General features: G+C 36.2%; 2 protein-coding genes across 3 annotated transcripts; both read left to right on the top strand.

Moving 5' to 3' along the window:
* The first annotated feature begins 438 nt into the window (after positions 1-438).
* LOC141336128 (uncharacterized) lies at positions 439-4,014 on the top strand. Its single transcript, XM_073841653.1, has 4 exons — positions 439-473; positions 858-1,025; positions 1,125-1,470; positions 2,629-4,014. The coding sequence occupies exons 2-4, from the start codon at positions 858-860 to the stop codon at positions 3,633-3,635; spliced, it is 1,521 nt and encodes a 506-aa protein (XP_073697754.1). The 5' UTR covers positions 439-473; the 3' UTR covers positions 3,636-4,014.
* A 1,297-nt stretch (positions 4,015-5,311) lies between these two features.
* LOC141336108 (adhesion G protein-coupled receptor E5-like) lies at positions 5,312-19,254 on the top strand. 2 transcript variants are annotated; one of them, XM_073841623.1, is made up of 18 exons: positions 5,312-5,655; positions 7,047-7,112; positions 7,261-7,386; positions 7,577-7,702; positions 8,670-8,789; positions 8,915-9,046; positions 9,741-9,796; positions 9,888-9,977; positions 10,054-10,207; positions 10,302-10,418; positions 10,498-10,700; positions 10,938-11,108; positions 11,200-11,394; positions 11,930-12,147; positions 16,296-16,454; positions 16,530-16,701; positions 18,493-18,573; positions 18,659-19,253. In XM_073841623.1, exons 1-18 carry the CDS (start codon positions 5,628-5,630, stop codon positions 18,701-18,703), a joined length of 2,259 nt encoding a protein of 752 aa, XP_073697724.1. In that variant the 5' UTR covers positions 5,312-5,627; the 3' UTR covers positions 18,704-19,253. The 2 variants fall into 2 exon arrangements, with proteins under 2 accessions (XP_073697724.1, XP_073697725.1); XM_073841624.1 differs by lacking the exon at positions 7,577-7,702 and having other exon boundaries at positions 18,659-19,254.
* Positions 19,255-20,029: the final 775 nt, after the last annotated feature.

Here is a 20,029-nt window from a genome sequence, read left to right as displayed (position 1 = left end):
CATTAACTAAGTTAAACACCAGCTCAAACCTTCTTTCTTCTTCTTCTTCTTCTTCTTCTGGTGTTTTTGTTTGGGCGGTTTTGGCAAACTAACGAAAGAGCTGCATTACCGCCACCTACTGATCTGGAGTGTGGTTAGCATAGATCTGCAAACTTCTTTCAGTGGTTTTACTGGTGAACTAAAGATCGTCACAGCGCCTCCTACAGTACGAGTGATGAAGTCAAACAAACTGATTTCGTCTTTCTCTCGTTAAAAAATACCATTAAAGTACAGTGGCGAATTCTCAGTAGTCACTTTTTCTCAAACTAATGGCAAACAAATGTATTTATGTATACAATTTTGTATCAAACAGTTGTTTATTGAGCCGTTTCTCACTCCGGAACAGAAGGAGGCGCTGTGAAGTTCTCAAACTCTGGTAAAACACACCATAGAAAGAAATTAAGAAGAGCTTGTATAGTTTGAACCCTCGACCGGTACGTGTTTTAGTGTGTTTTACATCATTTACCAGATTTACATTTACTTCTGTGATCGATTTATGTTATTCGTCTCTTTATGAGACTGATTTTGTATATTTATTGTCTTTAGCTTTTTTCATTTCTCGTTGTATCTCGTTATTTTGTGCCGATCGCTAAACGAGTTTATTAAAAACAGTGAGCTAATATTTATACGTGCATTGAAAGAGAATATGATTCATACAATATCTGAACATATCCAAACTCAACGCTGGCTCAAATATAAAACTAAAAAAAAAAACGTGTCTAAACACATCTACATTTCTAGTCATAGTTAACAACAGATTTTGGAAGTCAGTCCATTATAAATGCATCTTTTAGTAATCATGCTGTGTTTGTGTTCAGATGTTGAGCATGGAAGTGCAGGTGGATGTGATCTGCTGTAAATCAGTAGGAACTGATCTGTCCATGCTGGATATTGAGGATTTCATCACAGAAATCTGTCAGCTGAAGAAAGAGGTGGCGTCTCTGGAGGCAAAGCTGAGAGAAAGAGACGAAAAACAGAATGGAGAGGTTTGAACTTGTGAAAATGTGGCTTTTGAAGTTCCCCAAGTCAACCTTTGAGCTCAATGCTCAGATTCAACTAATGTCTGTTGTATCATTCACTCTCAGGATTCAGTCCGGAGCGTCAGAGATTCGTCCACAGCTCAACTCTCTGTTCAGAGATCCGCAAACACAAAGGACACAGAGCTCAGCCTTAGTTTGCTCTGTTATACTGACGCCCAGGAAGGCATGTGTGACAGTCGTGGATCCGTTGACCAAACCTCCACAGAGTCTTTGGGTTCTGACTGTAACGCCGGAGAACAGAAGACGCCGATGAAGATGTGCTCCGTCAAACTGGTGGACTGCAGGAATTCAAAGGAGACGATGGAAGAAACCACTGCGGAGAAAGTGCAAAGCGAGAATGAAGAAGAAAACGATGACACTTATGATGATGATGACATCTTTATTCCTTCGGGTAGGTTTCATCCTTTGACATATTAACTGGTGCGTCAACAAATGGTGTTACAAGTAATTCATAGTTTCTCAAGCTTGAAGGATTAGTTCACTTTCAGAACTAAAATTTGCAGATAATGTGCTCGCCTCATTGTCATCCGAGATGTCTTTCTTTCTTCAGTCGTAAAGAAATTATGTTTTTTCAGGATTTCTCTCCATATAATAGACTTCTATGGTGCCCCTGAGTTTGAACTTCCAAAATGCAGCTTCAAAGGGCTCTAAATGATCTTATATAGTGATACTATCGGTTATTTTCAGAAACATTTACAACTTAGAGCTAGACTAGATGAGCATTTGAGGTTAAAAAGTATATAAATTGTAATATTTTTTTAGAAAATAACTCACTGTGTTAATAGATAAGACCCTTCTTTTCTCACCTGTGATCATTTAGAGCCATTTGAAGCTGCGTTTAAAATGCATTTTGGAAGTTCAAACTTGGTGGGCACCATTGAAATGGTGTTTTTAGAGGAAAACATTTCAGGATTTCTTTCCATGTAATAGACTTCTATGGTCCCCCTGAGTTTGAACTTCCAAAATGCAGCTTCAAAGGGCTCTAAATGATCTTATATAGTGATACAATCGGTTATTTTCTGAAACATTTACAACTTAGAGCTAGACTAGATGAGCATTTGAGGATAAAAAGTATATAAATTGTAATATTTTTTTAGAAAATAACTCACTGTGTTAATAGATAAGACCCTTCTTTCCTCACCTGTGATCATTTAGAGCCATTTGAAGCTGCGTTTAAAATGCATTTTGGAAGTTCAAACTTGGGGGCACCATTGAAATCCATTATATGGAGATAATTCCTGAAATAACTTCTTTCCTCAGCTGGGATCGTTTAGAAGCTACATTTTGGAAGTTCAAACTCGGGGGCACCATAGAAGTCCATTATACGGAGAGAAATCCCAATAGGTTTTACTCAAAAAACACCATTTCTTTACGACTGATGAAAGTAAAACATGACCATCTTGGATGACAAAGGGCTGAGTATATTATCCGTACATTTTCGTTCTGAAAGTGAGCTACTCCTTTAAGGTCCACATGGTTTAGTGAAGGGTTCATACTGGCCAAATATACATGAATGTATTTTCAAAGTGTGCATTTTGTACCCTCTCAGATGAAAAGAGCAATTCTTCTGATGAAGAAACCGCCTCAACATCCAAAGAGCAGACGCCGGCCAAGAGTTTCTCCTGCGTCACCTGCGGAAAAACCTTCAGCAAACTGGGTAACTTACTGAGACACGAGAGAAAACACACGGAGCAGAAAGACTACCCCTGTAAGACATGCGGCAGCAGCTTTCCGACCTTAAAGGAGAGGAGACTGCATTCAAAAGAGCACAGAGTGAAGAAGGAGTTTCGCTGTGAGCAGTGCGGGAAGGTTTCCTTCACTTCTGGTAATTTGAAAATTCACATGAAGACGCACACCGGCGAAAAGCCTTTCCACTGCAGCGACTGCGGCAAGTATTTCAGCACCAAACAATCTCTTTTCGTTCATAAGCGAATCCACACGGGGGAGAAGCCGTACAAGTGCCCTCACTGCGATAAACGATTCAGAGATGGTTCCCATTTCAAAGCGCACATGCGTTCGCACGCCAGCGAGAGGCCGTACCAGTGCAGCGAATGTGGGAAAACCTTCAAGCAGCCCATTTGCTTAATATCTCACCAGAAAATACATTCTGAGAAGATGCATCAGTGCACACAATGTGACAAACGTTTCCGGCAGATTTTCCAGCTGAAACGCCACGAGAGATTGCACTCCGGAGAGAGACCGTACCTGTGCTTTCACTGCGGGAAGAGCTTTTCCGATCCGGCTCATTTCAAAGTCCATCAGAGGGTCCACACTGGAGAAAGGCCGTACCAATGTAGCGTCTGCGGGAAGAGTTTCCGTCAACACACCAACTTACTGAAGCACCAGAGGATTCACACCGGGGAACGACCGTTCAAATGCTCTCAATGCGACAAGTCGTTTGCTCGATCGGACGTCCTGAAAATCCACGAGCGAGTTCACACCGGAGAGAAACCTTACTCCTGCTCCATCTGCGGAGAGAGATTTGCCTATTTGGGAGGTTTTCAGACCCACCAGAGCAAACACACCAAAGAACAAACTGCTCCAGAAACATCATAATCCATTCCATCAGTCTACCAAAACAACACTCATTCAGCCTATCCTGAAACTGTATATTGAGTTTTAACGCTTTCGTGTGAATATAGTGTTGAATGCTGTGTTGACACAGTTGGTAAAACCTATTCTAAAGTAGTTGACTTCACCTTTTTTTTTTTCATGCAACTTTTAAATCTTAATAATTTTATGATATTATATCTGATGTTTGCTGAGGGAGCATACACTAGACGTGCGACTGCAGTTGAGATGATTGGGACTACTAATGCGTAGCCTTCTCCAAGTGTGTTAGACCTCCTTGATATGCACTAAGAAAAAATTGTGAGAAAAAATGGAAATCATTGGTAAATGTAATAAATTGCATGCAATAATGTGTTAACCTGGACATTCTGTTTTGGCTACAGCTCACTTCCAACTTTGAAACCAAGGTACTAATGTTATTATTTTGTTATTATTTTATGACCAGAATCCAGCAAATATGTGACCATGGATCATAATATTTAGAGCAATACACATGGGTCAAATTTATCGATTTTTTTTTTCTTTTATGACAAAAATCATTAGGATGTTAGGTAAAGATTGTTTCATAAAAATATTCCGTAAATGTCCTACCGTAAATGTATCAACTTAATTTTTGATTAGTAATAAGAATTGCTAAGAACTTAATTTGGACAACTTTAAAGGTGATTTTCTCAATATATAGATTTTTTTTGCACCCTCAGATTGCAGATTTTCAGATAGTTGTATCTCAACCAAACCGTACATGAAAATGGAAAACATATTTATTTAAAAAAAAAAATGTATAAAAGGTGATTCATAGTTAAATAGCAATTTTGTATTTAATGTTCTGCAATGCTAATTTAATTTACAATTTATTGGAAGGAACAAATATGCAAAATAAGGTATCTTGTAAATTTCCTACCATAAATGTATCAACCTAACTTATTTTTTGATTAGTAATATGCATTGCTAAGAACTTAATTTGGACAACTTTGAAGGTCATTTTCTTAATATTTAGATTTTTTTGCACCCTCAGGTTCCAGATTTTCAGATAGTTGTATCTCAACCAAATATTGTCCTATCCTAACATGGAAATAGAAAACGTATTTATTTAAAAAAAAAAATGTGTTTGTATAAAAGGTTAGATTCATAGTTAAATATCAATTTTGTATTTAATGTTCTGCAATGCTAATTTAATTTACAATTTATTTGAAGGATCAAATATGCAAAATAAGATATCTTGTAAATTTCCTACCATAAATGTATCAACTTAACTTATTTTTTTATTAGTAATATGCATTGCTAAGAAATTCATTTGGACAGCTTTAAAGGTGATTTTCTCAATTTTTAGATTTTTTTGCACCCTCAGGTTCCAGATAGTTGTATCTCAACCAAATATTGTCCTATCCTAACAAAACGTATTTATATTAAAATATGTGTATAAAAAGTTGGTTTTATGGTTAAAAATCCATATTGTATTTAATGTTCTGCAATGCTAATTTAATTGACAATTTATTGGAAGGAACGAATATGCATTGCATATGAATATGAATATGCATATGATTTATATTTATTTTTAATAGTCATGCTGGTTAATATTTTTAGGGTCACAACCATTGGTCATTCTTTTATCAGTTGAGGATGAATCATTTGTATTGAGGAAGGAGGGACGCCTTGTGGTTGGAGTATCTTATGTACTGGTAATACAGTCAAGAAACAACGACGTCTCTCTGGACATGAGGAGAAATGCGACAGAACGTATTGGAATGATTTTCTAGTTTTTAGGAAATGTAAAGAACCTCTGTGGTCTTCTTTGGAGCTTGTCTAATAGCCGGGACACATGTCGGGAGATCTAGAGCTACTGTTAAAAGAGTTAAAGACTTTCAGGACGTGAAGTAACAGTCAGCCGGACACTTCTTTGGGAATTTCATAATATCGCGAACCTCCTAAAAGCATAAACGTACATAAAAACGTATTAGTTATTTACGGTTTCCTAACATGGAGCTGAAATGGATACTTATTTTGGGTGAGTATATTGTTCTGCTCTGTTCACGTGTTAACACTAAGTTGGATTGGTAGTCAGACTTCTGGGAATATATGTGTCAAAGACCACAAGAACGTGTGTGTTTGTATTGAAGAGTGTTCTTTAAGTTTGTAGATTTCCGTTGTTAGTAATCTAAAACCAGAGAGACCTGGAGCATGTTGTTCATACCAAAGTATCGCATTCACTCCCTTATGGACCAACACGACAGACACAAAAAAAAAAAAAAAACAGCGCACAGTAAGAAAGATAAGGATCATGAGGAAATGATTGTGAAATAGTGTGTGTGATTTTTTTTTTATTTCGTAAAAATGAACACCCACTCAAATCCAACTCATTCACGATCGTGAAGGTCCGGCTCCAGACACACATACAATATTATTTTTTACATTTCCTCATGCTTTCCAGACCTTTGTCTCGTAGTCGCTTCATTTCTGCCAACTTTCAGTTCTGTTCTTTCTAAATAGCCTTATTATCTTTACATGAGGGTGGAGGCCAGTGGAAACATGTCCCTCACGAAAAATCATCTGCCTTTAGCGGAAAAAAACAAGTTGTCCTGTCATCAGCTGCAATGACGCTGCATCGATGATTTCTGATAGTAATTATCATAGATATATATATATACCTATATATATATATCTATGGTAATTATGACCAATGACCTGTCGACAGTTTCACACTTGTATTAAACATGAATTTTCTTTTAAAGATTTCCCTGTAAATATATTGTGCAGCAAAAAGCAATTCAGAATCATGCCAGCATGCAAATATGACCGTTTATGATTACAGTCATTAAGGATCAAGGTTCAACAATTTTCTTAGCTGTCCTCGCATACAAGAGAGAACAAAATATAGTTTCGTCAAAGTAACTATCTCTAACTACATTGTATGTAGAAGTAATCAGAGGTTTAGTAAACATAAAAAATGCAACATATTCGAATGAGGCTAAAATCTGCAATATCTTACCACGGAATATTACCAGTTTGGTAGGAATCCGTTTTCTCTGCCTTTAGGCCTACGCTTCACATGCTCCCTTACAAACAGACGAGCAAAATCGATTACATATATTCAATCTCACAACTAAAATGAATTATGAAATAACAGCGAATATGAATCCGTGAGGCGACCAAGAGGAATGTCCGTTAACTTTTAAATTGTGAGAACGCGCGAAATGTAAAGGAATGTAGAGCGACTGCGGAACAAAAGCACAGTTGTATAATTTTTGTTTTTCCACATTATAGGTAGATTTATAAAGTTCATATCATAATTATCAACGTGATGATGAAATATAATTTGCATAATGTTAAACATTATGCAAATTATGTATAAATAATGATAAAAAATGGCTGTATTTTTTGCTTTTTTCCCCCTCCCAGGTCTCTTTCTACCGTCATGCAGTGGATGTGCCATTGGATATAAATTTGTTAAAAGAAAATGTGTTGGTAAATATGACTTTGTGCATTGATGATTTAATTAATTTAATTGTTATGAAGTTTTTAATGGAGGGAGTTTTTCTAAATGTAATTCAAGTCATTACACAGTTCAAATGAATCTTCCCTGATTCCACTCATGTGTCTGTCTCTATTTCAGATGAGGATGAGTGTGCCGTTTTTCCGATTGTGTGTGGTGATTACGCTCAGTGTGTAAATACAGAGGGAAGTTACTACTGCACCTGTAATGAAGGATTTAAAATGAGCTCAGCGGGATCATGTAAAGGTACGAGAGAGAACTGTGGGACTAAGGAGTCCATCTTACATGTACATTAATAGTTCATCATTTAGTGCAGTCTTTAATCCAAGGTGACTTACAAAACATTGTAAAAAGCATTTTTTTTATAGGAGACACAATATAACTGACAACAGTTGTCATATTAACTATTCCAATTGCGGTCTTTCTCTTCTATCAGATATAAACGAGTGTTTCGAGAGTGAATCTCCCTGCTCAGGTCACTTGATGTGTGAGAACTCAATTGGCTCCTACAAGTGTATTTGTCCACATGGGTACCAGCAGATGAACAAAGCAGAATGTGAAGGCGAGCGCTATAATACTGTCAATAATTCCACTTCATTACATTGGCTACTGCCATTAACGAATTGATTCTATTAAAGGAATAGTTCACTTTCAGAACAAAAATTTACAGATAATGTACTCACCCCCTTGTCATCCAAGATGTTCATGTCTTTCTTTCTTCAGAAATAAATAAGTGATGTTTTTTTGAGGGAAACATTTCAGGATTTATCTCCATATAATGGACTTCTATGGTGCCCCCTAGTTTTAACTTCCAAAATGCAGTTTAAATGCAGCTTCAAAAAGCTCTAAATGATCCCAGCCGAGGAAGAATGGTCTTATCCAGCAAAACGATCAGTTATTTTATAAAAACATTTACAGTTTATATACTTTTTAACTCTACACAGAGTACACACAGAGCAAGATTTGCATTTGAGGTCAAAAAGTATATAAATTGGATTTTTTTTTTTTTTAATAACCAACTTTTGCTAGATAAGACCCTTCTTTCCTCGGCTGGGATCGTTTAGAGCCCTTTGAAGCTGCATTTTGGAAGTTCAAACTCGGGGGCACCATAGAAGTCCATTATATGAAGAGAAATCCCGAAATGTTTTCCTCAAAAAACATAATTTCCTTACGACTGAAGAAAGACAGACATGAACATTTTGGATGACGAGGGGGTGAGTAAATTATCTGTAAGTTTTTGTTCTGAAAGTGAACTACTCCTTTAAGACATACTTCTGTTTTGGCCAAGTTGTCCAAACCATTGTATTTTCCACTGGCTGAGCATTGCAACAAATCAGGTTTAAGGTTTAGGGTATTTCGTACAAATAATAAATAAATCTATATAACTATTAGTTTCACCAGTTTCACTTTTGTTTTTGCAGTTGCACTCACAGATATGTGCTAAACAAATATATGACACACTCAAAAAGAAACGTTAGAACTGAAAAAAATGGAATTATTATTTGGGATGTTGTGTTTGTCCGCTGCAGATGTGGATGAGTGTTTGTCCTCGGTGTGTGGAGTTCACAGCAGTTGCACTAACACACCTGGAAGTTTCTTCTGCAGCTGTTCTCCGGGGTTTCACCAACATAAAAGCGGCACCTGTGAAGGTGATGTCCAGTGTCCTGCTGTCGCTTCTGCGATCCCAACATCAGTCATATCAAATGTGCAATGTGTCCCTAAATATGTGTTAAAATGCCATTAACAGAGACTGTTCTCCCATCTTCTCTCACAGACATCGATGAGTGTTCAGATGATCCAGAAGTTTGTGGCACAAACGCAGATTGCTCCAATCATCCAGGCGGCTACAGCTGCAAATGCCACCAGGGTTACAGTAATTATGGCAACAACCAGTCAAAATGCATCGGTATGAATTTATGGCATAGAGACAGAGCACATTTAGGCAATCCAACACTCTCCACTGGCTTGGTATTGCGGGAAGCTGACTCCTTGTCATTTCTGACTTATAACAAAAAAACAGAACAATGTCTGAAAGCTGCTATGACACGAGGTGTACAGTAAACAAGGTAAAAAACACAGAACTATGTTTTTATAAGCTGTCGACCCAAAAACGATTGTTTAAGAGTTAAAGAGTTGTAGATGTCAGGGTATTTCACATTGGGCCATTCAGTTGGATCATTTCTCCAACAATGGAAGGTAAGGAAAAGGTGCACAGACATAGACCAATAAAATAAAATAAAAAGTTTCTCAATATATCTCCTTCTTTCAGGATGGTGAAATAATCCTTTGGCATGGTTAAAAATAATTAATGTTTACTGTCGCCATTAAATTTTCCTCTAACGGGCGTAGTTCTCAGAGTAATTGTCGTTTTTTTAGGTCGATAGCTTATAAAAACATAGTTTTTTAGCTTGTTTGCTGTACACCTCGTCTCATAGCAGCTTTCAGACATTGTTCTGATTTTTGTTATAAGTCAGAAATGACAAGGAGTCAGCTTTCCGCAATTCAAAGTCAATTTAGAGCGTAGTATTTCATTACCTCATAAAAGGTAATCAATGTGTTTTCACTGCCAACTATTTGTTTATTATTTTATCTGTGCACAGAAATGGATTGTGATCAGTTTAAACCCGAGTCTGATGTGGACCACACACTGGAGAAGGTAAAAAGTCTACTTCATCTTATGATTATTATTATTAGATGTACAAATATGCTGTCAGACTCTCATACTTCTGTGTGTCTTCTTCTTCTAGTTGAAGGATTTGATGTCACTGTTGGAGAAGAGCTGTGAGTCTCTGAATGATCCACATGGAGAACATGTCACTGGAGAGAAGTTACTGGAGGTGAAACCCACATTTCATGACATTTACACACAGTAGTTTGTAAACATGTACTCACACAGTGGTTGAATGATCATAGAAACTGTGCAGTTCCTCTGACGAATTGCTGTCTGATGAAAAAATGGCTGATGGGAAGACATTGAGTCACTTTTTGGGCGCGGTGGAGAACAGCATGCGTCTGATCGGACCTCAGCTGAAAAAGCCTGTGACCAGGATAGAGACGGACAACACTTGTGAGAAACTGTAATACTAAAGGAAATACTAAAAATAAGGCCTTTATATTATAAACATTGATTAGTGAAAGCGTTTTTTCTTTATGATTGGCAGTTGCTGAGGTTGCCGTCATGCGGAGTCAGGCTCCGCCCAGTGGGCGTGTCACTCTGAACACAGACTCCGCCCTCTTCAAAACCAGCTGGGAAACAGTTGTAGGAAACTCATATCCAGGTACAAACTCACACATGCACATATATGCACTTATGAAACCATCAACACTTTCATGATGAGATTCAAATGTTTCCTTTAGGTTTTGCGTTTGTGGCTCTGGTCAGTTATAAAGAGCTGAACTCATCTACTGATCTTCTCCAGAAGATGAGCAAAGAGAAATCAGATGATAAAGAGAAAAGCGTCTCTTACCAACTCGGCTCTAAAGTGGTGACGGCTGTCGTCAGTAACACAGAAACCAAACAGCTGTCAGAGCCGGTGACGCTCATCTTTACACACATGGAGGTGAAGATCCTGCTCAGACCAGGAGAAAACCATCTACCATGTTCAGGCTTGTGTTGGATTTTCTAGCAGGGTTTAATGAGATTGTTTACTGCTCAGAGCAGCATTAACTCTGTGTTAAGACAACTTAGTGTTGGCACACGCACTAGTTTCCAACCTTTCTCTGAACTTTTCAGGCAGGTGTTGACCTGCTCCTCGTTTCCTAAACTCTTTCCGAGACTCTTGTTCTGTCTTGTTCAGGAGAGGGCGGAGTCTGAGGACATGTCTTACTCCTGTGTGTACTGGGATGAGGCTGAGGGGGCGTGGTCTGGGCGGGGCTGTGAGAGGGCGTGGTCTAACAGCACTCACACAGAATGTTCCTGCTCCCACCTCAGTAGTTTCGCTGTGTTAATGGCTCTCTATCCTGTCCAGGTACATCCGTAAGCCAGAAAAACTGTGATTTAACATAATTCAGATTTTTAATTTGAAATGATGATGATTATTTCCTCTTCCTCTCCTCCAGGAGTCACATGAGTTGGAGTTGATCACACGTGTGGGTTTAGGTCTTTCTTTGGTCTGTTTGTTTCTCTGTATCCTGACGTTCCAGTTCTGCCGCTCCATCCAAGGAACCCGAACCAGCATCCATCTTCATCTGAGCATCTGTCTCTTCATCGCAGACCTCGTCTTCCTCTGTGGGATCTCCAGCACTGAGAATAGGGTTTGTTTGAATGCAGAAACCCCAGCTAATGGGAACATTCTCACAGCGTTCTGGGAAGGTTTTCTCAAAGTTATGCACAAACATTCTTTCAGTAACTTTAATAGAACATTTGTTCAAATGTACCTGTTCTTTTAATAATCCTCTCAAAACATTAGCAGAAAAAACATAATTTAATTTAAATTAGTTTATAAAAAATATATATATATATATATATTTCTACTACATCTTTTCCTTCCCTTCACCTCTCTATTAATGTGCTTGGACACAGAGCTCTGTGAACAGCCAGCCTCTTTTGCAATGACCTTTTGTGTCTTGCCCTCCTTGTGCAAGGTGTCAATGGTGGTCTTTTGGACAACTGTCAAATCAGCAGTCTTCCTCATGATTGTGTAGCCTACAGAACTAGACTGAGAGACCATTTAAAAGCCTTTGCAGGTGTTTTGAGTTAATTAGCTGATTAGAGTGTGGCACCAGGTGTCTTACTGGTAATACATTAATGAACATTTACTGTAAGCTAACTTGTGTGTTTCTATCTCAGGTCGGGTGTGGGATTGTGGCCGGTCTGCTTCATTTCTTCTTCTTGTCTGCGTTCTGCTGGATGCTGCTGGAGGGGGTTCAGCTCTATCGGATGGTTGTGCTGGTGTTTAACACCACATTAAAACATCGCTACATGTTTGCGGTGGGATACGGAGCCCCTCTCGTCATCGTCAGCATCTCTGCTATCACATACCCAAAGGGATACGGGACCGACAGACAGTGAGTTTTTGCATCCAGTGCTGTTCATCTGTAGAAGTGTGTTAACATTATATATCAGTAATCGATTTGTCGGCTTCAGAAACACTCCTTCAGCTGCCTCATGGTCAAACATCAGCTCAGGAGCTGTAAATACAGTTGAATCATTCACAGAGTCTCTGACGGCTTACAGTAATAAAGCCAGTGCTGTTCCCGTCACAATGTTTTATTATCACAACCTTCACTGTTGAGTAACACATTTCTGTTTCTGCTGTGACTGTGAAGGTCAGAATAGGAGAAAGAGAAACTGACAAGCTCTTATTAAGTTTCATCAGGTGTAAAAATTGACTTGCAGTCTGACTGAACTTTCTGGGCAAGAGCAGAAAATCAGAAGGGTGTTATTATTGGTTTATTAGCATTAACAAAAACAGAATCTAAAACTGTTAAAATGTTTGATACTTGAAATAAATGTTAACTGAAATAAAAAAATAATAATAATTAAGAACGTTACATTGCAACGCTTTTCTTACTTAGATTTTTTGTCTTGTTTCCAGCCAAAATACCTAAAAATTCTTAAATCAAGAAGGATTTTCTAGACGAGTAAAAATTATTGTCTTATGAAGTTATTTTTTTGCTTAATAATCTGCCAGTGGGGTAAGTAAAAAAAAAAAAAAAAAAAAAAAAAATTCAGACAGAAAAGATTATTTTGCTTATTTCAAGCAAAAATGCACTTAATTTTGACTTGTTTTTTTTCTGTTTTAGTAATTTTGTTTTTTAGTTTTAGTTTTTATAATTATGGTATTGTCTATATAGTTCTTATGAATTATTCATTTCAGTTTTAGTTACTTTAGTACTTCAAAATGCAACTAGCTGCAAAAAATGCTTTTCTTATTTAGATTTTTTGTCTTGTTTCCAGCCAGAATATCTAACAATTCTTAAATTTTCTAAGGATTTTCTAGAAATTCCTTAATTCCAAAATTATTGTCATTTTCAGAAAAAAAAAACACGTCAAAATTAAGTGCATTTTTGCTTGAAATAAGCAAAATAATCTTTTCTGTTTGAATTTTTTTTGCTTACCCCACTGGCAGATTATTTAGCTTGTTCTAAGCAAAAACTCACTTCATTTAGACTTGTTTTTGTCTGAAAACAAGACAATAATTTTTATTTGTCTAGAAAATCCTTCTTGATTTAAGAATTGTTATATATTTTGGCTGGAAACAAGACAAAAAAATCTAAGTAAGAAAGCATTTTTTTGCAGCTAGTTGCATTTTAAAGTACTAAAATAACTAAAACTGAAATAAATAGTTCATATGAAGTATATAGACAATACCATAATTATAAAAACTACAAATATAAACAGAAAAATTACTGAAACTTAAACTAAAATGAACACTTTAACTGCCAGGGACAGTTGTATACCTAAATTCGCCAGCTGGTAAATTTGACCCATGCACATGACTACTGTTGTGATATGGCTAGCAAACTAAAAAAAGTATTATGCTACTGTCTTCACAAAGTCATGTCTAAAGTCATGAAATGATTATTTGTGGTCATCCATTACGGACACAGTCAGACTAGAATATAGCAACACCGTATCAGTCAATAAACAATAAAAATTGCAAAATAAAAAGTTTATTTTAGCCTACTCATAAATGTTCAGACTGTTAATTTATTGTTCGCTACTGTGTTGCTATTTATTCTAGTCTGATCTAGTTTATAATTAGGTCAAACTGCACACTTGACTTTGTTGTTGCATCACACATCCTATTGTCTATTAACTACAAACCAAACAGTTGATGACTAAAAAAATAATAATTCCATGACTCTAGACATTTGCAATAGACAGAGAAAAAAAAAAAAAAAGACAGTGGCATAATACAGTCACATAATACATTAATACCTTCTTAAATAAAAATAAAACAATAGTCTGCGTGGGTAAATTTTCTAGTGTTAAATAGGAAAATATTAAATATTAAAACAAAAATTAAAATCTAAATAGCCATTTAAAAATGGACAAATGATTTTGATGGAAAATATAAAACTTAATTCAAAACAGTAATAAAAACAATAATAGTATCACTGAGTGCGTTTACATGGACAACAATATTCCGATATTAACGCGATTAAGACCATACTCTGATTAAGAAGCAGCCATGTAAACATGATATTTTTTATTAAATTAATCCGACTAAAGTCATAATCGGAGTAAACACAAATCGAATTAAGACAGGTGGAGTATTCCTATTTTAGTCGCATTATGGAAGACATGTTCACACCTTAATCACACTATTCCCCTTCTGTAGGACTTTGTTGTTCCAGGCAGTTTTTTGAGCTCGTAAATCACGTCTTCAAACCACGACTCAAGACTTTGTAGCGTTCTAGGAAAGTCAACGGCCTAAGCGCATTTATTATTTTTATATTATTAATAATTTGATTGCAATGTTATATTGCCCTAAACTCAATTTTTCCACCGTGTGCCACTAAAAACCGCACCCCTAGAGGCTGATATTGTTGTTTCGCAGGCTATGTTACGTCAGAACTCGGAACTGGGAGTACGTCGATCTAGTACGAGTTCACGGGTGGGAATTCACAGGTTTCCAGTGCAATTTCATGGGTAGAAATTTGGAAAAACACGGGTAACGCGGCATAACGCTCTCAGTTGGTTGCACGTGCATATGCCTTGGTTTCATTTTTATTTATTTATTTATTTTTTGCTACAACATGGGATTAATCAATGCTCATTGCTGATAAATAGTTTGTCTGTGATCATAATTTATAGTTCATGGTAACGTAGTTAACATTCAACCCGTTCTTTTTCATTAGTATTGTTTGTGATTTTAATTTTGTGAACGGGATTTCCGCTATTGGAATGTCTTGGGATGCTTTTCACTTTTACTTTCGAATTCATGATCTTGGTTTTGCTTATATATGTGATCCTGGACCACAAAACCAGTCTTAAGTCGCTGGGGTATATTTGTAGCAATAGCCAAAAATACATTGTATGGGTCAAAATTATTGATTTTTCTTTTATGTCAAAAATCATTAGCAAATTAAGTAAAGATCATGTTCCATGAAGATTTTTTTGTAAAATTCCTACTGTAATTTTTGATTAGTAATATGCATAGCTAAGAACTTAATTTGGAGAACTTTAAAGGTGATTTTCTCAGTATTTTGATTTTTTGCACCCTTAGATTCCAGATTTTCAAATAGATGTATCGCGGCCAAATATTGTCCTATCCTAGCAAACCATACATCAATAGAAAGCTTATTTATTGAGCTTTCATATGATGTATACATCTCAGTTTTGTAAAATTTAACCTTATGACTGGTTTTGTGGTCCAGGGTCACATATATAGGCTACACCTATCAATTTTAAGATTAAAACAAATTCCTAAAAGATGGATTTGTTATTTTTAATTAAACAGCACAACAGCAATAAAACAAAACCAGCTTATATAGCATTTATTAACAAAAACTGATAAGACGAGGCATGGACTCCATCGCATGCTGTGTTATATGCAGACTAAAAAATGATTACGGGGCGTGCAAACACTGAGCAATCAAATTAATTAATAGAAAATAAAAGAAAGCCTGTAAAGCGTAATGTGAGGTAAACGGCAAAGATAACAGGGTTTTCAAAATGAAAACAAACAAAAAAAAGTAAAACTAAACTGGCTTTCGGTGACCGTGCTTGCGTGTTTTGTTTTTTTCCTAAAAACTGACTGGCTCTGAAACGCTCGCTGTATGGAGCAGACGCTTTCGAGCAGCACAACATGCACTCGCACAAATGCAACCACGGCAAATTTGAACTCACACATTCAAAAAAAAATGTGTTGCATATGTCCAGAGCCACTTCAAGCTTTTGTAAAATTAAAACCGAAACATTCAAAAGTCTATAAGGAAAATGAACTGATAGCGTCGCGTGTGGACCTAATGATGTGTGTCATTAATCGATATATGCACTATAACATGTAAAACGGCAACATGGAAGGAATATTCTAAAAGCAGCTCATGTAAACACCTTAATCATATTATTGTCTTATTCAGAATAAGGTCATTAATTAGATTACTGCTGTCCATGTTAACGTAGTCAATGAAAGAAAGAGGCACAAGCTAGTCTTTTGTATGTTGTGACCATGTGACTCATGTTCTTATCCATATGTGTGTTCCAGCTGCTGGCTCTCTCTCCATCATTATTTCATCCTGAGTTTCTTTGTGCCCGTCTGCATCGTTGTGCTCCTCAATTGTTTCTTCTTCGTCATCACCTTGTGGAAACTGGCCAAAAAGTTCTCCAGCCTCAATCCAGACCTCTCCAGTCTCAACAAAATCAGGTGCGCGCGTATGTTTTGATCACAAAATAGATTCAAGTCTTGATTTTGTTTTGATAAATCATATTGGGTGTGTAGGAGTTTCACAGTGACCGCCGTGGCTCAGTTGGTTGTTCTTGGAGGAACGTGGATCTTCGGCTTCTTCCTCTTCCAGGAGAAAGGAACTGAGGTCATGCTGTACCTCTTCACCATTTTCAACAGCCTTCAGGGGGTGTTCATCTTCATCATGCACTGCCTGCTGTCCAAACCGGTATTTACACACACAAAACATGAATACAGAAACCACATGGTGACATGACTTACTCACTGAATGTTATTTAATTAGTGGAATGTCTTCTATATCAGCTTTATATCGGCCACCCTGCTCTCTAAGACCTCCTTTACACTGCAGGTCTTGATGCCCAAATCTGATTTGTTGGCTATATCCAATATTTTGGGCTGTTTACATGTTCTTTCAATTGTGAGCCATATCTGATTCATGCATTTACATTTGTGACACCATCTTAAACATTGCTCATGCATTGTTGTCATTTACCTCCTTCACATGTGCTTCCTCCTGAGAGTAATATGTGAACAGTGCTGATTAAACCAGCCACAATAACACATTTCTAAAAATATGATGCATGATTTGTTGGACTACGCTACACCCGTTTGAAGATAGAGTCAGCAAAGTCGATTATGAGAAAGAATCAAAAGTTTCCTCCAGTTCTTAATCTTAATAATCACAATACAGCTATTTTTATTTGATCGTTGCTATTATAAATACCAACAGATGCGAAAGACAGTATAACAAATAGCCTAGGAAGAAAGATCTTTTTACATTTAAACAAAAGCATTTATGTGCGAAAAAACAAATGCTCAAATGTGTTTATTAGAAATAGACTGATTATTAAAACTACAAAAGAAGTGCAGCGAGTGATTCCCTCTTTTCTTTTATGGTTAGATTAACATTAATCTATAATAGATATACTGTAATGCACAAATCAAATATAATGTTTCACATCAGATGTTTTTCCCCAAGCGTTCACTTAAGACAGAGCAGATTATATTTGTGTGAATACTGAAATATTCTGTGTATATATGTATTTATTGGGTTTCCTGCATTAAACGCACACTTTGGATGACAGTTTGCATGAGAAGCGAGCAGAGAAAAGCTAATCATCTTAGTAAATGTGACCCTGGATCACAAAACCAGTCATAAGGTTAAATTTTACAAAACTGAGATGTATACATCATATGAAAGCTCAATAAATAAGTTTTCTATTCATGCATAGTTTGTTAGGATAGGACAATATTTGGCCGAGATACATCTATTTGAAAATCTGGAATCTGATGGTGCAAAAAAATCTAAATATTGAGAAAATCACCTTTAAAGTTGTCCAAATTAAGTTCTTAACCATGCATATTACTAATCAAAAGTTACATTTTGATATATTTATAGTAGGAATTTTACAAAAACTCTTCATGGAACATGATCTTTACTGTCCCATACAATGTATTTTTGACTATTGCTACAAATATACCCCAGCGACTTAAGACTGGTTTTGTGGTCCATGGTCACAAATGTGCAAATAAAGAAACTTTTAGATGTCTAATCACTATTTGGAGCATTTGGGATCGCTAGACGGGGGCTTATTAAACTCATTTTTGTGAAAACCTCAACCAACATTTTTCACCATTTTACCTATAGCTAAAAATATCCTGTGTGCATTTACATTTATTTTGCCAGCAAGGGTAACATTAGATGTCATTAAACTGATGAGAAGTACCAAATTGTAGCAATTTTAATGACGTACAGAATGCAATGCCTCAGAAAATCCAATCTGCCTTTTTACATGACAGTTGCATTGGCACACATCCCATTTATATCTGGTTTATTTCTACATATAAATGAGGCCTGAAAACCGATCTCTAAATATCCAAATGCATGCATTTTGTTACCCATTTAGACTCAAAGAACAGTGTCAAACATGGGCAAAAAATCGCAATTTGTTATTTATTCAAATGTCATTTAGTTTGCTTATTGTGTCGCCCCCTTCAGGTCAGGATTGAGTATAACAATCTGTTTGTCCGAATGTGTCCACATAAGAAGAAAGAGGAATACAGTTCCACCAACAGTCAGGTATGTTAGCCTGTGTTTGAGTGTTTTGGACATTAAAGCAGCAGCTATGTGTTCAGCTTCTTTATTCTTCCTTTGACTTTTACAGAAACCTCTACGGAGTGACGACAGCACAGGAGAGTCACACATATGAAGCACTTGGCATGTGCTGATGGATTTTGCACAAACTTTTGAACTCTTAAACGCTTTCTCTGACAAATGAAGACTATTTACGAAGCTTCAGTTCAACAGGGGATCATCAAATCGCCCTGCTTATTACTTTCCAATCTCAAGATCTGAAAACTGCTTTCCAAACTGATATGGAATCATCATATGGCGTATGCTGGAGACTGAGTTATCTGTCATGGGACAATAGATCACTAAAATAAATGAACAAAATATTTGGGCTGCTTTGGTTTTCTTTGTTGTCTGTTGTGCAAGTAGAAATTCTTACATTTGAGATTATGCAATATAAGGCAGCTTCTTTAAAATTATAAATGATTTGTTTTGTTGAAGGTGAGCTTGGTTTATGTCATAAAAACTGTAAAGATTTAAGAAGAAAAATGAAAGTGAAACTGAAGTTTGGTTTGATAAACAGTAGAGTTCGTTATGATGGGTTTAAAATACTTAAATGATCTCATCAGAAATGCTGATGTTATAAAGCTTAATGATAATGAGGTATGATGTTTGTTTACTAATACTTCCAGAATTTATTTTGAATTTAAATAAAACGTGTTTTTTTTTTAATTGGCATTTTCCTGTAATTATGCTGACAATCGAGCCAAAAACATCTAGTCTTTAGCTCAAATATGTAATTTCCATTAATATATAAAATATATATATATATATATATATATATATTTATATATTAATGGAAATTACATATTTGAGCTATATATATATATATATATATATATATATTAATATATATATATATATAATGAAAATCTGGTATTTCTTATTCTTAAATAATTGAAAGATTAATAGTGCATTTGTGCATTAATTTGTATAATTCATTGTAATTATATACAGTATATTTACATTTTCGAGTATCTCAAGACGAAACAAGTTTTTGGAATTCCTCACACAGGAGCCAACATGAATGAGACTAGCAGAAAACAAAACATATAAAACTAGAAGCTAAAGTTCGATGACAAACTTTAAATGTTGGCTTGGAGAAGCAAACCGGGCAGCCTTCGGGCAAAAGGTCCAGCCCAGAACACTTAGAGCTCTCTGATTGAATTGTTGCTAGTAAAAATGCTATTACGATAAGTAATGCTTAGTATATTTTAGGTTAAAACAGCTTGCCATAGTGGATTTATGTGTATTTTAGGTTAAAACGGCTTGCCATACAACAAGTGTGCAGCGCGTGCTTGAAAGCGTTGCTGTGCGGTTGAGCCTAAAAGCATTAATAAGCAAGCATTTAAGCTGTGTAATATATTACTCTACAATTATTGTGTTTAATCGCTGGAGTGTTTGT

The sequence above is a fragment of the Garra rufa genome, chromosome 6, assembly GCF_049309525.1.
Source record: "Garra rufa chromosome 6, GarRuf1.0, whole genome shotgun sequence".
NCBI classification, from domain to species: Eukaryota; Metazoa; Chordata; class Actinopteri; order Cypriniformes; family Cyprinidae; genus Garra; species Garra rufa.
Note: the sequence above shows the minus strand (reverse complement) of the source record. Positions and strands in the feature narration are given on the sequence as shown.

Coding starts and splice junctions, on each gene's coding strand:
- LOC141336108 (XM_073841623.1), top strand. CDS start 5,628: ATGGAGCTGAAATGGATACTTATTTTGG. Junction 7,703..8,669: donor GAACAAAGCAGAATGTGAAG/GCGAGCGCTATA, acceptor TGTCCGCTGCAG/ATGTGGATGAGTGTTTGTCC. Junction 16,455..16,529: donor TCCAGTCTCAACAAAATCAG/GTGCGCGCGTAT, acceptor TTGGGTGTGTAG/GAGTTTCACAGTGACCGCCG.
- LOC141336128 (XM_073841653.1), top strand. CDS start 858: ATGTTGAGCATGGAAGTGCAGGTGGATGTGATCTGCTGTAAATCAGTA. Junction 1,026..1,124: donor ACGAAAAACAGAATGGAGAG/GTTTGAACTTGT, acceptor ATTCACTCTCAG/GATTCAGTCCGGAGCGTCAG. Junction 1,471..2,628: donor TGACATCTTTATTCCTTCGG/GTAGGTTTCATC, acceptor GTACCCTCTCAG/ATGAAAAGAGCAATTCTTCT.